Here is a 25,902-nt window from a genome sequence, read left to right on the forward strand (position 1 = left end):
TGTTTTGGGGATTGGAATTAACTGCTTGCTTTGGAGACAGTCCTTCTCATTGGACAGCTAGAGGAGGCAGCCAGAGAAAGAATTCAAGTGCCTACCTTGCAGGGGTTGTGTGTGTTTTACTTGTCTTCTCTTTCATCCCCAAAAACAGTTTCGTTCTTACCATGCCAATCATCAATACACTCAGATAAAATATAAGATGCATTTATTTAAAATTTTGGAACAAGAAAACATTCCTAAATTCTTACAGAAGTAAATATGCAGCAAAAAAGACATTTAGCATTTTTTTTAAAAAAGTAGCATAAAGGTATAAAAGGATATACCTTAACAATATACCTATATTGTTATGATAGGATAGATTTATGTTTTGAAACCAGATTCAGAATCGATCCAATTCATTGGGCTCTGATTCCGCATAAAATTCCTTCTGAATCTCTCCACGGACCTCGTGGACAGACCTTGATCCCTGGAACTGGCCAGTTAGGAGCTTAAAGCTGCTGCTCTCTCCTCCTCTTCCTCCTCCTCCTCTGGATGGTCTTCCTCCTTCTCCTGCATCCAGCCTCAGCCACAATCCCCACCAAGGCAAGGAAGACCAAGGCAGCCACTCCCAGGTGAATGCTGATCTCAAGGGAGGAATCAACAGCTGTAATAACTACAATGACAACAAAGATGGAAGGACAATTCAGGTGTTGGTTGCAACATGAAATTGTTATTAACTGATCCCAGTGTCCTTGATTCAACTGCTACTCCTAGCCAAAATAAACTGATGGAATCAACTGCTGAAATGGAAATGATGTACAAAGCTGTGGGACATTTAACTGACTTATTACAAGTGATCTTTTTTAGCTGGATAAAGATATATAAACCCAGTTAGATTTAATTCCAATAGCACAGTATTTTGCTCTTCTCTCTAGGCCCACACAGGAGTTTGGGAAGCATTTTTTTTCCATCTGTGGTCTTTCATTGGATCTAGCATTGCAAGAAGAAGACTGTAGACACTCACTTGGCTCTATAATAGTAATAGCTGGAACTCTACATCAACAGCTTAGTTAAGGAGATGCTACTGAGTGCCTCAAAGTAAGTACCAAGACAAGGAGTTCTGCTCTAGTTGAAGAGCAAGAATATTGTACATGACGTAGTCTATTGCCAGCTTTAAGAAAACCCCAGAAAGAGATTCTCGGGACAAATGCTACCCTTCCTCTGCTTACTACTAATAGTTACATAAATATGTTACAGTCCGGCAAATTTATCATGCTTAGAAAAAAGCTGAGAGTGATGAAGCCATGATGAAAATACCTGATACACATATTGGAATGTCTCAGGCATCCGGCAAATATCATGACTGGTACCAAGCAGAGCTTATTGTAAGATCAATGAGCCTGGCTATCAAGATACTTCTTCAGGACTATCTCAAGAAGGATGGAAGCTCTTGCTATCAGTAGCCTGGTAGACATTCTGGTGCTATGAGGTATAGGATGGTCCTCTTATTTCAAGAGGGTATATCGATTAGGACCAAATAGATATAGCATTACTAGCATAGCCTTTCATAGCATAGCCCTGCCACATGCACCATGGAGGACCTTCTTGCGGCAACACCAGAGGCACTCCAAGTGGCCAGATACTGGTCAAAGGACATTTAACCAACTACCAAATTTGCAAAATCTGTGTGGTTTTTTTCTTTTTCTTTTTAATCTGTGTGTTTGTTTTGCTCTGTTAGAATTGTAATACAATGGTATGGTTGCTGATGACACGATAAATAAATAAATAGCCTTTCAGGGTCTTTGAAGGTGGTTGCCTTCTCTCTCTCTCCATGTTTTTTTTTTCAAAGATAAAGGAAATAGATTCCACATTTTGAATGTATAAAGCTTTTGCAGTTGGCTGACTAGAATGGCAATCATTAGGAGCAGGTTTGAATGGATTATCACCTTTGGCAAAAAAATACTAATAACAAAGATTTTGTATTGTCGAAGGCTTTTATGGCCGGAATCACTGGGTTGTTGTAGGCTTTTTCAGGCTATATGGCCATGTTCTAGAAGCCATTTCAATGGCTTCTCTGTGGACACAGCATATTATCTGAGAACACAGAAATGCTGGACTACTCTCACAACCACCATGTCAGACTACACAGAGAAGCCATTGAAAATTAAAATTAAATTCTAAAATTACAACAGCAAAACAATGGAGAGGAAACAATCAGGGACATCTAATCACCTCTCAACAAAAGATTGCCCCAGGCACTGCCAGGCCATCAAATGCTAATCAAGGTGGTCAGTTGAAACATTCACACACAGCTCCAACAGACAAGAGTTCTTTGTCCCACCCTGGTCATTCCACAGATATAAACCCAATTCTCCTAGTTCCAACAGACCTCACAACCTCCAAGGATGCTTGCCATAGATGCAGGCGAAACATCAGGAGAGAATGCCTCTAGAACATGGTCATGTAGCCCGAAAAAGATTTTGATGGTCTGTTGAAGAAGCTATTGAATAGTTCCGACATTAAGAGTGTATTACAATCTTTCTGAATATTTCCAGAGAAATTCAGCCATCCAGACTGCACTCCAAACTTTTTATTAATCAGAACAGCTGATGGTAATACAAAAGAAAGACTCTCATCCTGATCACGCTGGTTTTGAGAAGAGAGGAACCCGATGCAGGCTTTGCTAAAGCAAACTAGGAAAGGCATGTACCTGAACACTCCACGCTGGCATCCTGGCTGTGGCTGCAACTCTGCTCTCCCCAGCTTCTTTTTTGGCACTCCTTCAGGGACGCTTCTTCTCCTGTACAGTTGATGCTCTCCAGCCAAATGGGGCCCGATCCTTGGCCATAGTGTGCTCCACCCAATGCTTTGGAGGCATTGCCACAGCCCAGCTCCCTGCAGACCACTTGGGCATCTTGTAAATCCCAGCCAGCATCACAAACGGTCCCCCATGCGTCATTGTGAAAGACTTCAACCCGCCCAGAGCAGGGACTTGTGCCATTCAAACGGAGATCTGTAGCAGAAAAAAGATATACTTAGTACAAAATGAATTGTGATGATACAGTTATAAGCAAATGTTGTGTTGTTAGAATTCACTAGACAATAAACACTGGATCCATTAATTTTACCTATATGTTGATTCATCATTCAACCAATGAATGGATCTACTCTAGCTGGGAATAACCAGCAGGATGTCAGTCATTGTGATGACTTTGAATCAAACTGGTAAAATAAAATAATTTAGTATGAGGATGCCTTGGTCTCAGACATTGCCACCCTAGCTTAGCTTCTTGTTTCTTTTGTACTCAGTGGTATAATTGGAACTGAGGTCTGCTCTCAACCAAACCTGGTACACATATCTATCATGACCAACTTAAAATAGTTGAGAACAATGACAGAGGATGATGATGATGAGGGTTATGGCCCACCCACATCTGGAGTGGCATGTTAATCCCAGACACCCATAATGGATCTGAACTAATCTTGGTAAACATCCTCATCATGACCATCTTAAAACACTGGTGGGGCTTAAGGGAGTTGATAAAGGATGATGGAAGTTGTAATCCATGTGTGAATCTAGACCAAACCTGGTACAAGGCCCCTTTGTTATTCCATTTACAATAATGACAGGATTTGGCAAGGTGGGGGGAGGCAAGAAAGAGGATGATGGAAGCTGGAGTTCACCTAAATCTAGAGAACTGCATCAATGCTGGTTCCAACACAAACAGATCTGGCGGATGGGATTTCCAGAAAGAAAGGTCTCAGATTGGTGGGATTTGCACCCACCCAGACCTAAGGATGATGGGATTTCCACCTGGCCAGATCTGATCCTGGTGGCATTTTCAGCCAGCCAGTTCTATCTCTTATGTGAGTTTCAGATTCACCAGGTTTGGGGCTCATAGAAATTGGAACGCATCAGATATACCCTTTTTAAAAGGTCCCATTATACAGCTATACATTTTCTAATGAGGCCATTAATAAAACCATAAAGCCAACCATGATTTTTTTCCTCATAAATAGCATTGGAGAATGCATATGCTGGCAATGCCAGGTACACCTAAGCTAATCTGTCGATACACATATTAAAAGTGAAAATATATGTGTGTATGTGGCTGGGGTGTCCACTTCCACAAACAGGCTCCCACTTCCACAAATAGCTATAACCTACAGTGCTGAGAAGTCACCAAAAGAACTCCCTCCAATGACATTTCAGGTTATAGTGAGAGTCATGAACATGTAGACCAACCCTGCCAATGTCTTCCCCAAATACTATGGCCCATCACCCAAGGAATGCTTTCATTCAGGGACAATTTCATCCAAGATTTTATGTGTTTTCTCCACCACAGGCAGGCATCACAGAGTTCCTTTCTTTCTCCATTGGTGTGGAATTTACATGATCCCATTCACTGCCTCTTCCTTAACCCATAACCACAGTTATAAGGGAAGGAAAAATAGCAGATGAGGAGACACAAATAAACAAAGATAAGCTGAAAATGTGCTTTTAAAATACAAACGGGATGGCTTCAAATCTGAAGCGGTCAAGAATAGTACAAGATAGTACAATTAGCAAAGAAATCGCATTGCAATGTGCTTTGTTTATAGGAAACCCACAAATATTAGAAAGATAATAAACAATTAATAAATATACCAGATTTATTAAGGGTGGTATGAATAAATCAAGAAGGGCAGTGATAGCAACGGGAAACTCATTAAAATTGGAAATACTAGAAACAACAATAGTTAAGGAAGGTAGATATATAGTAATAATATGAAAAATAAATGGCAGGAGATATACAATAGGAAATATATATGGCCCAAATACTTTAGAAAGTGGTTTAGGAAAATACAAAGAATTTATCAAAGGGAGCTAATAGTTGGAGGGGACTTTAATATGGATCTTAGAAATAATAAAAAATCTTTTAAAAGAAAGGAAATTGGAGGACATATTTGAAGCAAATTCTGTAAATCAAAAACCAACATACTTCTCACATAGTCATAAATGTTTTAGATGGATAGATTGCATATTAAAAAAAAACACCAATAGGTCTAGAATTTTAAATACAGAAATACAACCAATCTGGATTTCAGATGATGCGTCTATTATAGTGGAGTTAAACATAGAAGAACCAGATGAAACGGAGGCAAAAAAACTTGTGAGACATAAAAATTTGATAATCAAGACAGAAAACGTAATAAAGAACTATTAGAAGAGAGAAAAAAAGAGGAGATCAGCAAGTGTAGAAACAGTCTGGGATAATTTATTTATTTATTTATTTATTACTTGCACTTATTAACCGCCGCTCTCAGCCCTAGGGCGACTCGCGGCGGTGTACAAAAACATAGAAAAGACAGTTTACAGTAGGTCAAGACAGCAACAACATTCTACTACTACATAACAACTGGTTATGTACTACTACATAAAGTGGTTATTAGGGGTTATTGCATAGCAAAAGAAGTTGCAGTAAAGAAATAGCAAGATAAAAAAGGGAAAGAATGCTTAGAGAAATAAAGGAAACACAAAAACTATTACAAAGTAAACATCAAACGCAGGTGAAAGTAAAGTTGGAAAAATTAAAGAAACAATAAGAAGAAATGAATAATTTGGACTTCTGGAAGAAAGCGATGTTTATTAAAATAATTTCCAAAGACAAAATACAAATACAATGAAAAAAACTGGCTTATTATCTGAAAAATGTGAAAGAGAAAGGTAGCGTCATACAGTTAAAGAATAAATATAATAAAAAGGTAAATTTGAGCAAGAAAATAAGAAAGGTATTTGTAATTTTTTACCAGGACTTATATAAAAAAAACAAATACATGGAGGAAGTTTTAATGAAAATATCCAGAAGATATTAGATAGAGAAGACAATAGGAAACTAGGAATAAAAAGAAATAGAGCAGGTGATTGATACACTGAAAAATGCAAAATCCCCAGGATGTGATGGTTACACTGCAAAGTTTTACAAAGAAACAAAAGAAATAGTAATGCCAGAATTGAAGAATTTATTTAATAGCATAATGAAAGGAGGATAACCCCCAGATTCATGGAGAGAATCAGAGATAATAATAGTGGGAAAGATCCAGTAGATCCTAATTCATATAGACCCATTAGCCTCCTAAATCAGGATTATAAAATATCCACGAAAATATTAGTAAACAGAATATAAGGGATTATAACTAAAATCAATATAGCTTTATAATCAATATGGCTTTATAAAATGCAGAAACTGAGGAAAATGAGGGCTATATACTAGTGATATTAAAGAAATAAAAGCAAAACTAACAGGACTGAGAAAGATAGCGTACGATTGTTGGCAAAAATGGCAAAAACTATGGGCATAGAGGGAACGCATGGCCATTTCCTGCCATGGGTTGCTGTGGCCCAGTCTATCTATATGGGTTTTTGGTATGTGTATATATTTGCGTATGTGTGTGTGTGTGTGTGTGGTTTTGTGCATGTGTTGTAATGTATTTTTTTTAATTTTTTGGCTTCTTAAGTCTCTTCTGCTGTGTTTTTCACATCAAAGAAAAAAAATACAAAGACTTTCTCAGTGGATGAATCTGCAAAATTAGTAGAAATATACTGTGGTTGAGAAGGGAGGGAGAGGGAGGGAGGGGAAAAATATAGGAAGTGTTGGAAGGTAAATGTTAAAGAAAAGGAAGTATTGTTATGCTTATAAAATTCAATTAAAATACAATGGAAAAAACCCTTTCCTACTCTTTTCAACTCTGTGTGCATAACAAACAGAGCAGAACTGAGCAGCAACTAAATATACTAGAGTTTGGAGGATTGACTCCACATGATCGAAGTTGTAGTTCACCCTGCATCATGTCAGAGCACTGCGACCCCCATTGACAATGGACCTGGACCACATTTGGCACACACAGAACCCCACGTCAAAAGAAAAATACTGGAGAGGTTTGGCGGGGGGATTCACCTTGATTAATAGCCGTTGTAGGTACTGGGATGTATAGTTCACCTGCAATCAAAGAGACTCTGAACCCCACCAACAATGGCCTTGGACCTAACTTTGCACACAGAACCCCAATGACTAAAAAAAAATGCAGGAGGGCTTTGGAGAAAATTCACCTTGATTTCTAGGAATTACAGTTCCCCTACATCCAGAGAGCGCTGTGAATGCAAACAAAAATGGATCTGCACCAAATTTGGCGTGCGTCCAATATGCCCCAATTTGAATAATGTTGGATTTGGGGTGGACATTAATTAGTTGTAGATACTGGGATTTATAGTTCACCTGCAATCAAAGAGCATGCCAAACCCCACTGATGATGGACCTGGACCTAACTTGGCGCACAGAACCCCCATGACCAACTGAATGTATTGGGGGGATTTGATGGGACTGGCCCACCATGGTGGGAGTAGTAATTCATCCTGCAGCTGGAGAGCATACTGAACCCCACTGATGATGTGTCTAGAGCACATTTGCCCAACATGAAAAACTTTAAATATTGGTAGAGTTTCAGAAGGTTAACCTGGCATGATGTGAGTTGCAGTAGACCCACAACCTTATGTATTTTGTAAAATTAAAAAATGACTTCTTCTAATAACCCAGGCAATGCTGGGTACCCAAGCAAGTATTTAATATAGAAGAGTCATACACATCTACAGAATTTATTTGGATTCATCCAATGTTTGTGTTGCTTTCTTTTTATTTTCTGGTTCCTAGAAATATTTTGATTTCAGTTGAAATTAGTGTAGAAACAGTATTTCCCCCTTACTTATAACCCTTTGGAGACTAACAGTAAGTTATAGCAATAATGCTGAGGACTTGGCATTTGAAACATCAGTGGGGATTTGGAAGAATGGAATATAAAGTAGGAACTCATCCTCTTCACTGCCGTACATTTTTATAAGGAAGCACCATTCGCAAACCACCACAGCACTTGCACTTTTCACCACAATTTCTTCCCCATGTTTTGACTCTTTTGAGGGAAATGTGGAAATTTCCTGAATTATCAACATGTTTTTAGTTTGCATCGGTTACCTGAGCACACAACACTGGCATCTTCTTCATGACGACACTCATATAATGTGTGCATTCTGTGAATGCAGTTGTACAGGGAAACCTCTGTCCCATTGCATTGGACTTCATTTATCCAGATGGGATCTTTTCCTTTTCCAAAGTGGGCTTCTACAGGAGCTGACACAGCTTCTCTGCAGCCGAGTTCTCTGCACACGACTTGAGCATCTCTCAGGTCCCATCCATCATCACACACTGTTCCCCAGGTCCCATTGCGGAACACTTCGACTCTCCCGGAGCAACGGTTTGGACCATTCACCAATCTAGTTTCTATTGATGTTGGAAGAATGAAAAACGCTTTATTGATCTATAGTTCACTTCTTTGTTTTCTCCATCATATCTTCCTAGTCATGGGGCCATTCATAGTAAGTGTGTACAAGTAGGAAGTTAGCTAGCTATTGCGGAATCAATATAGAAACAAGGCTTTGTTGTGCAGGTCATCCTATCTCTTAGTAATACTCATTAGTGTAACAACATTAGTAATTCCAAATCGGTCTCCTGATATGGTAAACTGGTGTAACCAGGAGGGCGGGCCCTCGGGATTGAAGGTGGTGCTGCTGAATGCCAGATCTGTCAATGGAAAAACAACCTTCATCCAGGATCTAATCCTGGATGAACGGGCAGATCTGGCGTGCATTACGGAGACCTGGTTGGACGAAGCTGGAGGCGTGAATCTGACCCAGGTTTTTCCGTGCAGCACCAGCCGAGATCCGGAGGGCGGGGAGGTGGAGTTGCAGTGGTCTATAGAGATTCCATCCCTCTGACCAGGGGCCCCATCCCACAGTCAACAAATTTTGAATGCGTCCACATGAGGGTGGGAGACCGGGACAGAATAGGGATTCTGTTAGTGTACCGACCACCTCGCTGCACTACAGTCTCCCTACCTGAGCTAGCGGGGGTAGTCTCGGGTTTGGCATTGGAGTCCCAGCGGCTCCTTGTGCTGGGGGACTTCAAGGTCCATGCTGAGACTGCCCTATCGGGTGCGGCTCAGGACTTCATGTCTGCCATGGCAACCATGGGGCTGTCCCAACAGGTATCTGGCCCCACCCACAGTGCAGGACACACATTGGACTTGGTTTTCTGTCAGGGATAGGAGGAAGGTGGCGATATTGAGGAGTTGACCATCTCTCCGTTGCCATGGACCGACCACTACCTGGTCAGATTTAGGCTTACTGCAACCCCTAACCTCTGCAGAGGTGGAGGACCCATTAAGTTGGTCCGCCCCAGGAGGCTTATGGGTCTGGATGGATTCCTGACGGCTCTTGGGGAGTTTCCCACCCCCTCGGTAGGTGATCCTGTCAACGCCCTAGTCGCTCTCTGGAACAGGGAAATGACTAGGGTGATAGACACGATCGCTTCAGAACGTCCCCTCTCAAGTAGCCGAGCTAAACCAGCCCCTCGGTTTACTGAGGAGCTGGCAGCGATGAAGCGAAGGAAGGGGGAACTAGAGAGCGTGTGGCGTTTGGATCCGAGCGAGCCAAATCGAACATGGATTGTGTCCTTTTTAAGGGCATATGCCGCGGCAATAAAAGCCACAAAGAAATCTTTCTTTGCGACCACTATTGCGTCTGCAAAGAACCGTCCAGCTGAGCTGTTTCGAGTTGTCAGAGGCCTTTTGAATCCCACTACCCAGAGTGGGAGCCCTGACAATTCGGCTACTCGCTGTGAAGCTTTTGCTTGGTTCTTTGCAGACAAAGTCGCTTTGATCCGTTCTGGTCTGGATACCATGTTAAAGGCAGTCTCTGAGGATGTAACACGAGCACCTGCTTGTCCAGTTTTGATGGATTCATTTCAATTGGTGAAGCCTGAGGATGTGGACAAGATACTTGGAGGAATGAGGCCTACCACATGCATCCTAGACCCCTGCCCATCCTGGCTTCTAAAAGAGGCCAGAGGGGGATTGGCTGAGTGGATTACGGTGGTGGTTAATGCCTCCCTTCGGGAAGGCAAGATTCCAGCGAGCTTAAAACAAGCTATAATAAAATCGCTGTTGAGAAAACCATCACTGGACCCCACTAAATTCGACAACTATCGGCCAGTTTCCAATCTCCCCTTTTTGGGCAAAGTCCTGGAACGTGTGGTGGCCTCACAACTCCAGGTATTCTCGGACGACACGGATTATCTGGATTCGGCACAGTCTGGTTTCAGGCTGGGGCATGGAACTGAGACAGTCTTGGTCACCTTAGTGAATGATCTGCGCCGGGAGCTCAACAGGGGGAGTGTGTCCCTGTTGGTGCTGCTGGACCTCTCAGTGGCCTTCGATACCGTCGACCACGGTATCCTTCTGGGACGCCTCTCGGGGATGGGTCTTGGAGGTACTGACTTTTCACCTACACAATTCACACCAACAGGATCACTTTTCTGGAGACCTACACACTACATTGCACAAAAGGGGCCCTGTCATTCCCGAAATTAAATAGGTCTTGGTAGTAGGCGACTCCCTCCTTAGAGGAACAGAAGCTGTCATTTCCAGACCAGATGGGATGGCTCGAGAAATATGCTGCCTACCGGGGGCAAAAATACATCATATCACTCAGAGGCTCACCAGGCTCCTCAAGCCCTATCACCGTCCTCCCCTCATGTTGATTCATGTAGGAACCAATGATACTGCAAGGCATACGTTTCAAAAGATCACAAATGATTTTCGAGCTCTAGGAGCAAAGCTAAAAGAATGTAATGTACAGGTGGTCTTTTCATCCCTCCTCCCTGTTGTAAGACACAAGAGCCAGAAAAATAGTACAGGTCAATGACTGGCTTAGAAAATGGTGTCAGGAGGAACGCTTTGGCTTCCTCGACCATGGCCTGCTTTTCCAGGAGGATGGCCTACTGGCAAGGGATGGGGTGCATCTCACACAAGTAGGAAAACACCTTTTTGCTCACAGACTCGCAAACCTCATTAGACGCACTTTAAACTAGGTCCACCGGGGGAGGGGGACAACAGCCTTGCGAACACTACTTTACCCATAATGTCTGGGAATCGCCAGAAGGCTAAACGGAGGGCTGCACAAACACAACAAGGACCAAGTACCAAAAGCACAATAATCCCAATTAAACAGCTCAAGGGAAGATCTCAGGGGCTCACATGTCTTTACACTAATGCACAGAGCATGGGAAATAAACAAGACGAACTCCAACTTTTAGCACAACACCACAAATATGATATCATAGCCATCACTGAAACCTGGTGGGATGACTCCTATCACTGGAATGTAGATATCGAGGGGTATAACCTCTTTCACAGAAACCGAACAAAGGGGAGAGGAGGCGGAGTAGCCTTATATGTCAAAAACTGTTATGCTGCAGAAGAGATTCAAGACAGCAATCTGGGAAACCAGCTTGAAATCATCTGGATAAGAATCAAGGGAACTGGGACTCAAAAAGATGTCGTTGTAGGCGTCTACTACAGACCCCCAAGCCAGGAGGAAGAACTTGATGAAGTCTTCTGCCAACAGTTGACCAAACAGGCACAGATAAGAGATGTAGTAGTCATGGGCGATTTCAACTATCCCGATATTTGCTGGAAAACAAACTCGGCCAAGAGTACAAGGTCCAACAAATTCCTCGCTTGCCTTGCAGACAATTTCATGGTCCAGAAGGTAGAAGAGGCAACAAGGGGATTGGCTACTCTTGATCTCATCCTAACAAATGCGGAGGACCTGATCGATGCGGTCGTAGTGGTAGGATCCTTAGGGGCAAGTGACCATGTGCTCCTGCAATGTGAGGTACAAAGGAAGGCCGAAACTAAGACAAGTCAAACCCGCATTTTGGACTTTAGGAGAGCTGATTTCCAAAAAATGAAGGAAACGCTGAGCAGCATTCCGTGGACACAGATACTAAAAGACAAGGGAGTTACGGATGGATGGGAATTTCTCAAGAGTGAAATACTCAAGGCGCAATTGCAAACCGTGCCAACCAAGAGAAAAAATAGGACAAGTGCAAAGAAGCCAGAATGGATGTCCAAAGAACTTCTAACTGTTCTAAGACACAAAAGAGACATGCACAAGAAGTGGAAAAAGGGAGAAATCACCAAAGAAGAATTCAAACAAATAGCCAACACCTGTAGGGAAAAGGTCCGCAAGGCTAAAGCAAAAAACGAGCTCAGACTTGCCAGGGACATTAAAAACAATAAAAAGGGCTTCTATTCTTATGTCAATAGAAAAAGGAAAAACAAGGAGGCGATAGGACCTCTTTGAGGAGAAGATGGGGCAATGCTGACAGGGGATAGGGAAAAGGCAGAACTACTTAATGCCTTCTTTGCCTCGGTCTTCTCACAAAAAGAGAGTCTTCAACCTCAGCAAGATGGAGTGGATGAGGGATTGGAGGACATCCAACCCCAACTTGGGAAAGAAGTCGTCCAGGAATACCTGGCCGCTCTTAATGAGTTCAAGTCCCCAGGGCCAGATCAACTACACCCCAGAGTATTGAAGGAACTAGCGGAAGTCATTTCGGAACCATTGGCAACCATCTTTGAGAGTTCTTGGAGAACGGGAGAAGTTCCAGCAGATTGGAGGAGGGCCAATGTGGTCCCAATCTTCAAGAAGGGAAAAAAGGATGACCCAAACAACTACCGTCCGGTCAGCCTCACGTCGATACCGGGCAAGAATCTGGAAAAGATTGTTAAGGAAGCGGTCTGCAAACACTTAGAAACAAATGCAGTCATTGCTAATAGTCAACATGGATTTATCAAAAACAAGTCATGCCAGACTAATCTGATCTCTTTCTTCGATAGAGCTACAAGCTGGGTAGATGCGGGGAATGCTGTGGATGTAGCGTACCTGGATTTCAGTAAGGCCTTCGACAAGGTCCCCCATGACCTTCTGGCAAGGAAACTAGTCCAATGTGGGCTAGGCAAAACTACGGTGAGTTGGATCTGTAATTGGTTAAGTGGACGAACACAGAGAGTGCTCACCAATGCTTCCTCTTCATCTTGGAAAGAAGTGACAAGTGGAGTGCCGCAGGGTTCCGTCCTGGGCCCGGTCCTGTTCAACATCTTTATTAATGACTTAGATGAAGGGCTAGAAGGCAGGATCATCAAGTTTGCAGACGACACCAAATTGGGAGGGATAGCCAATAGTCCAGAGGACAGGAGCAGAATTCAAAACGATCTTGACAGATTAGAGAGATGGGCCAAAACTAACAAAATGAAGTTCTACAGTGACAAATGTAAAATACTCCACTTTGGCAGAAAAAATGAAATGCAAAGATACAGAATGGGGGACAATGCCTGGCTCGAGAGCAGTACGTGTGAAAAAGATCTTGGAGTCCTCGTGGACAACAAGTTAAACATGAGCCAACAATGTGATGTGGCGGCAAAAAAAGCCAATGGGATTTTGGCCTGCATCGATAGGAGCATAGTGTCTAGATCTAAGGAAGTAATGCTACCCCTCTATTCTGCTTTGGTTATACCACATCTGGAATATTGTGTCCAATTCTGGGCACCACAATTCAAGAGAGATATTGACAAGCTGGAATGTGTCCAGAGGAGGGCGACTAAAATGATCAAGGGTCTGGAGAACAAGCCCTATGAGGAGCGGCTTAGGGAACTGGGCATGTTTAGCCTGAAGAAGAGAAGGCTGAGAGGAGATATGATAGCCACGTATAAATATGTGAGAGGAAGCCACAGGGAGGAGGGAGCAAGCTTGTTTTCTGCTTCCTTGGAGACTAGGACGCGGAACAATGGCTTCAAACTACAAGAGAGGAGATTCCATCTGAACATTAGGAAGAACTTCCTGACTGTGAGAGCCGTTCAGCAGTGGAACTCTCTGCCCCAGAGTGTGGTGGAGGCTCCTTCTTTGGAAGCTTTTAAGCAGAGGCTGGATGGCCATTTGTCAGGTGTGATTTGAATGCAATATTCCTGCTTCTTGGCAGAATGGGGTTGGACTGGATGGCCCAGGAGGTCTCTTCCAACTCTAGGATTCTAGTATTCTATGATTCTATGATTCTACTGTTTTGCAGTGGCTCTGGTCATTCCTGGAGGGTCGGTCTCAGAAGGTATTATTGGGAGACACCTACAACCCTACAACCTTTGTCTTGTGGGGTTCCTCAGGGTTCAATACTGTCTCCCATGCTGTTTAACATCAACATGAAGCCGCTGGGAGAGATCATCCGGAGTTTCGGAGTACGGTGTCATCTGTACGCGGATGATGTACAACTCTGTCACTCCTTTCCACCTGCTACTAAGGAGGCTGTCGAGGTCCTTAACCGGTGTCTTGCTGCTGTGATGGTCTGGATGAGGGCGAACAAATTGAAACTGAATCCAGACAAGGGAGAGGTACTCCTGGTCAGTCGCAAGGCCGAACAGGGTATAGGGTTACAACCAGTGCTGGATGGGGTCGCACTCCCCCTTAAGGCGCAGGTTCGCAGCTTGGGTGTGATCTTGGATTCACCAATGAGCCTAGAACCCCAGGTTTCAGCGGTGACCAGGGGAGCATTCGCACAGTTAAAGCTTGTTCGCCAGCTGTGCCCGTACCTTGGGAAGTCTGACTTGGCCACGGTAGTCCACGCTCTTGTTACATCCTGTTTAGACTACTGCAACGCTCTCTACGTGGGGTTGCCATTGAAGACGGCTCGGAAGCTTCAATTGGTCCAGCGTGTGGCAGCCATGATACTAACAGGGGCGGCACACAGGGAGCATACAACCCCTCTGTTGCGCCAGCTTCATTGGCTACCAATTTGCTCCCGGGCCCAATTCAAAGTGCTGGCTTTGGCCTATAAAGCCCTAAACGGTTATGGCCCAAGTTACCTATCCGATCGCATCTCCACCTACGAACCCACTAGGACTTTGAGATCTTCTGGGGAGGCCCTGCTCTCGATCCCGCCTGCAACACAGGCGCGGTTGGCGGGGACGAGAGACAGGGCCTTCTCGGTGGTGGCCCCTCAGCTGTGAAACGCCCTTCCCACGGACATCAGATTGGCTCCTTCATTGATGGTATTCCGGAGAAAAGTGAAAAGCTGGTTATTTGAACAGGCGTTTGAATAAGCAGTGCAATGAATTTCAGGAAATGGAACTACGACTGACGAGTTTGGATCATGATTCTAGTAATGAGACGCCACTGAATGTTTATTACTGTTAAATTGTTTAATTTGTTTCTGTGTTAACTGTTTTTAAGTACCTTGTTGATGCCGCATTGAATTTTTGCCTTGATTGTTCGCCTTGTTTTTGCTTGATTGTTGTAAACCGCTATGAGTCGCCTTAGGGCTGAGAATGGCGGTATACAAATGAAGTAAGTAAATAAATAAATAAATAAATAAATAGTTGTCATTGACTTCACCTGCCTTCCCTCAAATTCCAATAGTACACACCTACACACTGCAGCTGGCAAATGAATGTGTCAGGACACACAGTTTGGAAAACTCTGGTCAAAGTATTTCACTGTCAAAGGGCATTAATACATAAGTATATTCCTATTGTTATTTAATACAATGCTCCCCAACAATTTTTAGTTTTTTTAAGGGCATCAGAATAAAATTTTTATTTCTTTTTCTGATTCTTTTCCGGACTTTCACAATTGCAGTGAATAAAGTTACCAAGAATGGACCAGTGGCAGCGACTCCCCACAAAGACTATATTGTTTCAACTCTTTAATAAAATGTATTCTTTCATTTCAACTTTCTATCTACCTTGTACATTTTAATGTTATTTATATCCCCATGTGTGTGTATAGTATATGGGACTCATGTCAAAATATAACTATAGCTTATCTTCATCCTGGTGAGAGGTTACTCTGTCCTGGTTCATTCAGTTTAGCTTAAAAGCTCACCAGGCGTGGATCCTCTTACCTGTGATCCTAGTTCTAAATTAACTACATTATCATGACATTACTTATTCAGCACTTAAGTCACATACATCCTTCAATGTTCCATTGCTGGCTCGGGAGCTAAAATTTATTTATTTATTTATTTATTTATTTATTTATTTCATATACTTGTACCCTGCCTTTCTCACCCCCAAAGGGGGACTCAGGGTGGCTTCACAGCAAGCACCTTTAGTACCATCACAATAAGTCTTCAGTAAGTACAACTTGGAAAACTGGGAAAGGCATGTACCTGAACACTTCACACTGGCATCCTGGCTGTGGCTGCAACTGTGCTCTCCCCAGCTTCCTTTTTGGCACTCCCTCAGGAATTCTTCTTCTCCTGTACAGTTGATGCTCTCCAGCCAAATGGGGCCTGATCCTTGGCCATAGTGTGCTCCGCCCAATGCTTTGGAGGCATTGCCACAGCCCAGCTGCCTGCAGACCACTTGGGCATCTTGTAAATCCCAGCCAGCATCACAAATGGTCCCCCATGTGTCATTGTGAAAGACTTCAACCCTCCCTGAGCAGGGACTTGAGTCATTCCTTAAACGGAGATCTTTAAAAAATATTAAATATAGTAAAAGATTAATGGCAATTAATTTATGTACAAAAATTCTGTTCTTAGCCTTGACTACACACACACACACACACACACACACACACAGAATCTAGATATACTCCTATTGGGAGAAACTAGCAGGAATTCTTGCCATTGTTTTTGCCACTTTTGATCCAATTGGTAAAATAGAATTTAGTATTATTATTATTACTGGATCCTCTGTACTAGAAGGAATCATTGGACTGGATGTCTGCATGGTAGCTAAAAGTCCCAGGTTTTGTCCTATGCATATCATGGGATATGCATAGGACAAAACATGAGATATGCATGTGCTCCAGGCATGCTCAAAGCAGTTATTTCATGGCCCAAGCCATAGCAAGAACTCAGGCATAAAAGGAGATTGAGTGGAATTATTATCTCTTTCTGACAACTTTCTCATCATTGAGTGTGATCACAACACAGGCAATTAAAAACACCTATGTGTAAATATGATCCCAAGCTGTCTACTAGGCCTGGGCGGTTTCGTTTCGTTAATTCGTAATTCGTTAATAATTCGTTAATTTTTTCTATTACAAAACGATAACGAACCATTCTGGAGCAATTATTTAAAAAAAACGAATTTTTAAATACGTTTTGTAAATGCTTCGTATTTCGTTATTGTATTCGTTTCGTTATTGTTCTGAGGTAGTTTCGTTATTATTTCCGCATGTCTGGCCCAGTTTTATGGTTTAATTAGTGAAAAAAAATTTATAATATCACACCAACAGTCAACAACAGAGGGAGAGGGAAGCTTCAGAAGTTTTTGGAGGTTTTTTAGCGTATTTCGCGGTTGCGTCCGCCATTAACGAATCGATTCGTTATTGTTTCGGAAATCGATTCGTTAATTTTTTACCATTTACGAAATTTTGTAAATATTGAACTTTTTAAAAGGAAAATTTTGTAATTATTTTAAATAACGAAACGCAAAAACCCCCAAAAAACGAATCGATTTTAGAAACAAATTTTTCCGTTGTTACCCAGGCCTACTGTCTACAGTTGTATTTCAGGTGAGGACAACCTTGCACTCCCACAGGAAGTACCCAATAAATATGTTAAGAAAATGAAAATGGACATGTAAATCACCTCTACCTAATTTATTTGGATGCAATCAATACATTTGTGAAGACATGTTCTGCATGTGTATCTAGACTTACTTACTCAATGCTATGACTTACTTAAAGCCATAAGAGTAGAGCAACCAATAAACAAATAAGTGCAGGTTTAGATTAAAAACTGCAGAATAAATTATTAATTTTAAATTACATTAATAGTACAAACATAAGAAAATCTTGGTTGAGACTCTGCATGGTAGATAATGTATAGCTAAGGCTAAGGTCCATTTCCAGATCTTGGTTATTAGTAGTGTGTAAACTGTTTTTTTTTTTTCTCTTAGCTATAAACTCCTTTTTGTTATGTTTTATAAGGCTTTATTACAGTAATGCTAAAGGTTGGGTATATGCTGTATTGAAGGAGTGGAGATGTGGGAGAAAGGCCTATAAGGTCAAGTGGGAAGGCATTCCCCCCTTTTCTACCTTACAGTGTTCGCAAAGCAAGCACCATATGTAGTCTTTCCTAGCACTAGAAATCTGTACTGGGGTTTCTTTTCTGAATATCCAGTTTTTAAGACTGGTTAATTTTAGACTCTTCTGCTGTAAAATGTAAAAGTCCAGAGTGAATAATCAATCTTACTTTAATTTTCAACAATTACCTGAACACACAACACCAGCTGATTCACTTGTGCTACAACCATTTCTTGTATCAAACATACATTGGTCAAAGGCAACTTCTGTTCCCAAACATTTATGTTCATAAGGGAAGTTTCCGAAATTCTCTCCACTCCCAAAGAAAGATCCTCCTGGGGCTGACACGGCAACTCCACAGCCAAGTTCTCTGCACACGACTTGAGCAGCACGCAGGTCCCATATGCTATCACACACTGACCACCAGATCGTATTGTAGAACACTTCAACTCTGCCAGAGCAACGGTTTGTACCATTCACCAATCTGGTTCCTGTTGGTTTTGGAAGAACAAAAGGTGCTTTCATTGCTTTGAAGGTCAAATAAATGATTTCTCTTGCATACTTTCCTGGTTATAGGACCTCTCTTAGTGAGAGAAAAGCTGGCAATTGTGAGAGAGAAAAGCTGGCAATTGTGAAATCAATGCAAGAGTGTTGCAAAGGCCTGCAGCAGAACTCCTATCTCCCAGGAACACTCATTTGTTGCTATGGGACACTCCCTAACCCCATTCATAACCAATAGTCCACAAGTTCATTTGAAGATCTCTCCCTCCTATTTGTAGAGTTCTGTCTTTTGTCTTTCAGTGAACTGAGGAAAATTGAGTTACAACTTAGAGTGGGACTGGATTCTAGAATTGAGGATCGCAGAGGAATCCCTGCTCTCCTTCAACTTCCTTTCCATTTCCATAGGCAAGATTCTCCAATTATAACAACCAGCTTGGAATATAAGGTGATAATTATAATAATAAAAAACCCTCCAGCTAGATAGAGCTGATCTGCTTCCTGCTTCTTGGCCGGAGTTGGAGTGGATGGCTTGCAAGGATTCTATGAACTGATAAACACAGCTGAGCAAAACCTAAGTAGAAAGAATCATAGAAGAATCATCGAATCATAGAGTTGGAAGAGACCTCATGGGCCATCCAGTCCAACCCCATTCTGCCAAGAAACAGGAAAATTGTATTCAAAGCACCCCTGACAGATGGCCATCCAGAGTTAAGATCTTGAGTTTATGGTTGGATTTAATGGGGAAATCAGCCTTAGGGAAGAGCCAGAGGGAAATCGCCCATTGGCCAAAACTTCCAGGTGCTTTTAGGGAGAACTTACTATATAAGCCTCAGGGGCCCATGTGCTTAGAGAGAGGAGCACAAGGTATGTGGGAATGGGAGGGGGTCCTAGGCTGGGAAGGCAGAAGGCCCAGGCTCCCAACTCCCAAGAACAACCCAGACCCCCAGGAAGTGCTGGAGCCATGAGTAGCCAGGGACTGTTGGGTCGACATGATTCAGTAAATAACAGTAAAGAACAACACGCAAAACAGGGGAATTCCAGACAGGAAGCTATCAGGGCTAGCTAATCATCTTCCAATGAAGGATTCCCCCAGGCAGCAAGCAGCCAGACCTCGAAGCTGCAAGGCCAATAAATGTTAATCAAGGTGGCCAATTACTACATTCCCATCTGCCTCAAACAGACAAGAGTTCTTTCTCCCACCCTAGACATTCTGTTGCGGTTTATTAGCCTATATAGAAGAAGATACCCAGCAGTCTTCCCAGCTCCAGCTCTTAAGTTGAATCACACAGAGTAGAAGGAAAAAATAACTTTTACTCTTGAGTAGTCAAATATGCAGCTTTACAAAAAAAAAAAAAACAAAAAAAAACACACCAGCCTTGGAAATATACATTGTCCATTGCAAAAAAAAAAACTTACAAAATCAGTGCATTAAATACATGCATTATCTGCTTCTTTCTTGGTAAATAGTCAGCAATTCTTGTAGTGTAGTCCCATCTGGTCTCTGATCATCTGATCAGACTTCCTCTCTTTTTCACACCATCTCACTCACAGAATACATCAAGAAAGACTTCACCTGATATACACTAATCAGGGAGTGGCTCACACTTAATTGCTTCAGTGTCCAAGTGTTCTTCCTCAACACACACCCACATAGGAGATGATTCTTGTCAAAACTTAATATACAAATCCATATCCTGTAACACATTCCATAGAAAGAAAGAAATCCCATTTGCCTAGTTTATGACAGACCTCCCAACCTCTGAGGGTTCCTGCCATAGATGGAGGTGAAACGTCAGGAGAGAATACTTCTGGAACATGGCCATACAGCCCAGAAAATTCACAGCAACCCAATGATTCAGGTTTTTTTTAGCTTTGTGAGTACTCCTAACTATATCAGAACAGCATTGCCTTCCTTTAAGAGAGACCTTTCCATGCCAATGCCAATTTTTTGCTTGGAAGGAATGGTTCCTTTTAAAACTCTCCATTTTTTTTTCTTTTCCTCAGTGTGCATGTGCATAAGGGATCTTCCCTTCCACAATAATCTCCCCTCTGGACCACTGAAATCAATGGGAGGGGGCAACTATTCCATATGGACTTCCCTTGCAATTGTAAACAGTAGCATTGTCCAATAGGTGGTTTGTGGTCAACATGGCCTTTCACGAATGTCTTAAGAGTGGGGATGTCACCTTAGAAGGGAAGAATAAGCAGGAGGTCTTGCCCTAAATTAAATAAACAGTTCTTCTCTTTTCCTGTTTCCATCATAATATTATTAATTCAAAAAGCAAACTAATTGTTTACTCAAACACCTTCTTTTTGCTCCTCTGCATATCTTTTCTTCTCTGAAAATACCTGGCTGAATCCTGTTCAAGGAGGTTTGATGTTTCAGAAAAGGTCACCAAGTGATGAAAAGTCCTTTGGTGGTGACATCTTTATTTCTCTGAATGGCTTTGCCCCCCTCCCTTCCCCTATGATGACTTATTGGGAACCTTTACATTTTTATGGCAGCCCTAACATTAGACCTAAATAGCCTAAAGATACCATTTGATTTTTTGTAGCTCAGCAATGTCCATCCTGGTTAGTACTTGAATGGGAGACTATCAACAATTGCCAGATATATTTCACAGGAAAAAATAGGCATATTGTCTATGAAATTCATGAGGTGGCCATAAATTGAGAGGCGACTGGAAGACATTTATTCAGAAGGAGTTTGTCATTTCTTTCCTTCAAGACTGAAAGAATTTTCCTTCCGCAAGGTCACCAAGCGCGTACTTGAACCCTGTTCCCCTCCCGTCCTAGTCTGACTCTTCAACCAGTTCACCAACCATTACCTGAACACTTAACAGCAACAGCTCTTCCATGACTGCAGCTTTCCTGTTCGAAATCTGTCAAGTAACATTCAGCGAGGTCACTTGCTGTCCATTTACAGGAGTCTATAGATGGCATCTTGTCATGGTATGGACTGTAAAATGAACGCATTGTTGGGCCCCATGAGATCACTCCACAGCCCATTTCCTTGCAGACAACATGGTTTTGATACTCATCCCAGTTTTGATCACATATGGATATGGCTTTCCATTGCTGCTTGTGAAGCACCTCGACTGTCCCAGAACAGCGGCTTGAACCGTTGGCCAGCCTGATCCAACCTGAAAAGGGAAAAGCCAATATTATTTCTTCCATTCCCTGTTTCTCTCTGATGTCCGCTTCCTTTTCAGGCAGAGAATTATTTGTCACACAGGGACATTCAGGAGAAGTGGGTAGTAGGCCTGGGTAACAATGGAAAAAATTGTTTCTAAAATCGATTTGTTTTTTGGGGGTTTTTGCGTTTCGTTATTTAAAATAATTACAAAATTTTCCTTTTAAAAAGTTCAATATTTACGAAATTTCGTAAATGTGAAAAATAATTACAAAACATTAACGAATCGATTTCCGAAACAATAACGAATCGATTCGTTAATGGCGGACGCGACCGCGAAATACGCTAAAAAACCTCCAAAAACTTCTGAAGCTTCCCTCTCCCTCTGTTGTTGACTGTTGGTGTGATATTATAATTTTTTTTCACTAATTAAACAAAAAACTTGCCCCAGACATGCGGAAATAATAACGAAACGACCTCAGAACAATAACGAAACGAATACAATAACGAAATACGAAGCATTTACAAAACATGTTTAAAAATTCGTTTTTTTAAAAAATTGCTCCAGAATGGTTCGTTATCGTTTTGTAATTGAAAAAATTAATGAATTATTAACGAATTACGAATTAATGAAACGAAACCGCCCAGCCCTAGTGGGTAGTGTCCCTTGCTAAAGCCCTAAAGCAGCAGTACATGGATCAATACAAGCTGTGGCATATGATAGGCTGAGGGGCAAATGTAGTAACAGGGAGTCATTTCAGCAATAAGAAGAAGAAAAGTGATATCTAGAGTTAGCAGATCAGCATCCTCCCAGGGCACCCCAATGTTCTTCTCAAGTATCATGTATCATCCATTCTCCGCTGGTTTTCACTCCTTACCTCAGCTGGCTTCCCCCTGCCTTTCCCCATCTCTAATGCAGACAAGCAGGACTCCGTCTTATGTATTACATCTAATTTATCTTATGGGAGACATGAGAGAAGCCTCCCTGCAGGATTGCAAGACATCTGGGTGTCCCCTGGGCAATGTCTTCATAGAGGGCTCATTCTCTCACTCCAGAAGTGACCAGAAGCGACTTGCAGCATGCAAACAAGCAAGCAAAACGATCAACAGACCTTTTCAGGACCAACCATGACAATAATCTCAATCAACATTGAAGGCATGTCAGCTACCAAAGAACAACTGCTCTCAAAGGACATCTAATCAACTACCAAGCTTGCAAACTTTGTGTTTTGTTTGTTAAAAAATGCAATAGAACTGTTTGGTTTGCTCCTGACACGATAAATAAATAATTTATCTTATGTAGATGGTAAGCTGCTATGAGCGCCTTTGCGGTTGAAAAGCAGGGTAAAAACTCTCTAAATAAACAAAAAAATTAGAAAATTTAGACAGGTCATTTTCAGGTGAGGATGCTCAACTGGCAACTGGGAAAGCTCATGGAAAGTAGCAGTTGTTTTGAGGCTAGAAGTGAGCATTTTCTGAACAGCAATGGTTTACAGAAAATTAGATGGTTTTCTGGGAAAGTTGTGCAGCTTTTCTGGAAAGGCTGTGTAGTACCCATATTGTTCCTTATTGTTCCTGATATCCACCTGGTTATAAAAATATGGAGGTTTATCATTCTTCATATCTGGTCGAAGACAAGAATCATTTGTACAGATTAACATTTTGAGTGGCTTGGTCTTTAAATGTTTGTAAACAACCATGTATTGAAGTAGTCATGCCAGTTGTTGCCGTGTGTTTTGTGTACCTGAAGGTATTACAGGAGGTCTTACTCTTTTACTGATATGGCACATGAAAAAGAACTATGCTTTCCTATCTGATGGAGAAGATCTCTAAATTACTAAGAATAACCCTGAACTCTACAGTAGAATTAAAAGGCAAGTGGCGGAGGCTCCTTCTTTGGAGGCTTTTAAGCAGAGGCTGCATGGCCATCTCTCAGGGGTGCTTTGAATGTGATTTTCCTGCTTCTTGGCAGAAAGGGCTTGTACTGGATGGCCCACAAGGTCTCTTCCGACTCTATGATTCTATGATTCAATAAGTGATAGCACCTCCAAAATTGTGGGTGATGTGATCAGGTCCTATGATGTCATTTCCTGAGTGGGCAGATTTGGCATCTAGGTTGGCAAGGTCCCATCTCCCTCTCTGTGTTTTGTGTCCTCTCAGTAGTTAAGAAAACATTTCAGATTGGGAAGGTGATTGAAGCGTGTAAATCTCTGCCACTAAGAGCCCTTTAGAAAATAGTAGTATTGTCCCAAATGGGGAAGGATTGATTATCAAAGTGGTCCCATCAGTGCAGTTCTGCAATTTTGCAATAGATTAGTCCCAAATCTTGTTTTGTTGATACGTTTTTTAAAAAACCAAAACATGAGTACTGTAGTGGATTAGTAGTTATAATTCTATTAGTTTGGCATTCCTGTCTTCTGGAACTGAACATATGTGATTGTATCAGAAAGCATGTTTATAAATGAAGGATTTGGTTGTTTGCTTAGGGTGGAGACTGGAGGCATGTGGGTCTGGAAATGTGGCCAGTGCTTATTCATAGCTACCAAGATCCGTTTCTAGACACTTAACTTCAGGTATCTGAGGAAGTAGACCTTAGTCTACACAAGCTTCTGACACCTACTTCTTTCTTACAATACATTTCCAAAGTGCTGCAAAACCCTTGGCACTCTGCCTCTGCCGTTGTCTCTTTTCATGCCCTCTTCTCCTGCATCCTTTGATAGAAACCTACCTGTGCACTCCACACTGGCATCCTGGCTGTGGTTGCAGTGGTGCTCTCCCCATGGGCTTCGGGGACACTCCCTCAGGGATGCCTCTTTCCCCGTACAGTTCAGTCCCTCCAGCCAGATGGGACCGGATCCTGGGCCATGATGAGCTCCTCTGAATGCTTTGAGGGCATTGCCACAGCCCAGTTCTCTGCATACAACCTGAGCATCATGTATGTCCCAGCTGGTATCACACACGGTTCCCCACTCTTGGTTGTGTAAGAGCTCTACCCGCCCAGAGCAGGGATTTGGGCCATTCACCAGGCGAGCCTCTGATGGGAGAAAATAAAATTATGTTGAAATGTGCCCATATAATTAGATTCAGCAGTTTAAACACAGCTTTTGTACCAAGCGGAGAAATCAATAAAAATGTTCTGTGGAAACTTTCCGGGGGGAGACAGCTTGTTCTGCTTTCAGGAGAAATCAGATATGTTAAATCTTTATATTTTAATTCTAATTCTGAATTGCATTGTAAAATTAATGTTATATTTCTCTGACTGCCCCTACACAAGGAATAAAGAGCACCAGTCAAATGCCAGAATGTCTGCTTCTTCATTATTGTCTCTCCCAAAAAGTTTAGCACATCTATAGGGATAACAGAGGAGAAATACTTCTGGTCTGAGAGTCTTATTTCCACTTTTGAGTATTTCACAGACTGAATTATGGAACTGTGCATGGCTTCTTCCTCACCAATGCACTCTTGCCTCTGCCCAAAAAGGCACCTATGCATTTCCACCTGGCAATCAGGAGAAAAGGTTAATTCTCACTTCTTCATGAGGAGGAAATCAGAATGAGGGACTTCTGGTCCATAGACATCTACTGAGACATGTGATCAGGTCTCAACTCCAGGCTGTTTCTCCATACACAAATGAGTATTTCTGCATAAATTTAGTAATTTCTGCACAGAAAATGCTGTTTTCTACCACATGTGAAATTTGTGCCAACGAAATCTGCCCAAATTCTTAGTATCAGATTGATACTCAAAAAACATTTTTCTACAATATTTCAAATAAGTATACGTATTTATTTGCATACATTGTTTAAAGTGCTACAGTCGAACTCTCTGAGGGAATATATTTGAGTGTTAAAAGGCAGCAAGTTATCATCTTGAAAGACCCTAAGATGGCTATTACTGATAAGTTTAAGATTGGGCTTCTTCAAGGCATTGCACACTGGGCTCCCTCTGTGCCAAGTTCGGAAACTCCAGTTACTTCAAAATATGGCAGTCAGATTGGAATGGCAGTCAGGTTGTTGGAAAGGTTTGTTGCAATAATAAATGCTTCACTGGTCCAGGGGAAATTCCCATCCTGCCTCAAGCAGGCAGTGGTAAGACCTCTATTAAAGAAGACTTCCCTGGACCCGACTATATGTAACAACTACAGACCAATTTCCAACCTTCCTTTTCTGGGCAAGGTTCTGGAGTGGGTGGTTGCCTTGCAGCATCAGGGATTCTTCAATGACAATGAATTCCCGAATTGTTTGCAGTCTGGCTTCAGGCCTGGACACAGTACTGAGACGACTTTGGTCACCTTGGTGGATGACCACTGCTGGGAACTGGACAGGGGGAGTGTGAC

General features: G+C 42.1%; 2 protein-coding genes across 2 annotated transcripts in view; both read right to left on the minus strand.

Annotated features, from left to right (window-relative positions):
- Positions 1-354: 354 nt before the first annotated feature.
- Positions 355-18,386, minus strand: LOC137096246 (scavenger receptor cysteine-rich type 1 protein M130-like). Its single transcript, XM_067465063.1, has 5 exons — positions 18,121-18,386; positions 16,065-16,370; positions 7,983-8,288; positions 2,687-2,989; positions 355-649 (listed from the first exon to the last, which is right to left on the minus strand). The coding sequence occupies exons 1-5, from the start codon at positions 18,176-18,178 to the stop codon at positions 486-488; spliced, it is 1,137 nt and encodes a 378-aa protein (XP_067321164.1). The 5' UTR covers positions 18,179-18,386; the 3' UTR covers positions 355-485.
- A 2,855-nt stretch (positions 18,387-21,241) lies between these two features.
- LOC132765868 (deleted in malignant brain tumors 1 protein-like) overlaps positions 21,242-25,902 on the minus strand; it is a 35,795-nt gene continuing 31,134 nt past the window's right edge. Inside the window, exons 10-11 of the mRNA XM_067465006.1 lie at positions 24,295-24,600; positions 21,242-21,576 (exon numbers count right to left, since the gene is read on the minus strand). Of these exons, the coding sequence (XP_067321107.1) occupies positions 21,248-21,576; positions 24,295-24,600 (635 nt within the window). The 3' untranslated portion in view covers positions 21,242-21,247. The remainder of the gene's footprint in view (positions 21,577-24,294; positions 24,601-25,902) is intronic.

This window comes from Anolis sagrei, chromosome 2, assembly GCF_037176765.1.
Source record: "Anolis sagrei isolate rAnoSag1 chromosome 2, rAnoSag1.mat, whole genome shotgun sequence".
Classification (NCBI taxonomy): Eukaryota; Metazoa; Chordata; class Lepidosauria; order Squamata; family Dactyloidae; genus Anolis; species Anolis sagrei.

Coding starts and splice junctions, on each gene's coding strand:
- LOC137096246 (XM_067465063.1), bottom strand. CDS start 18,178: ATGTTTGATACAAGAAATGGTTGTAGCACAAGTGAATCAGCTGGTGTT. Junction 16,371..18,120: donor AGCTGGTGTTGTGTGTTCAG/GTAATTGTTGAA, acceptor TATTTTTTAAAG/ATCTCCGTTTAAGGAATGAC. Junction 650..2,686: donor TGCCAGCGTGGAGTGTTCAG/GTACATGCCTTT, acceptor TTGTCATTGTAG/TTATTACAGCTGTTGATTCC.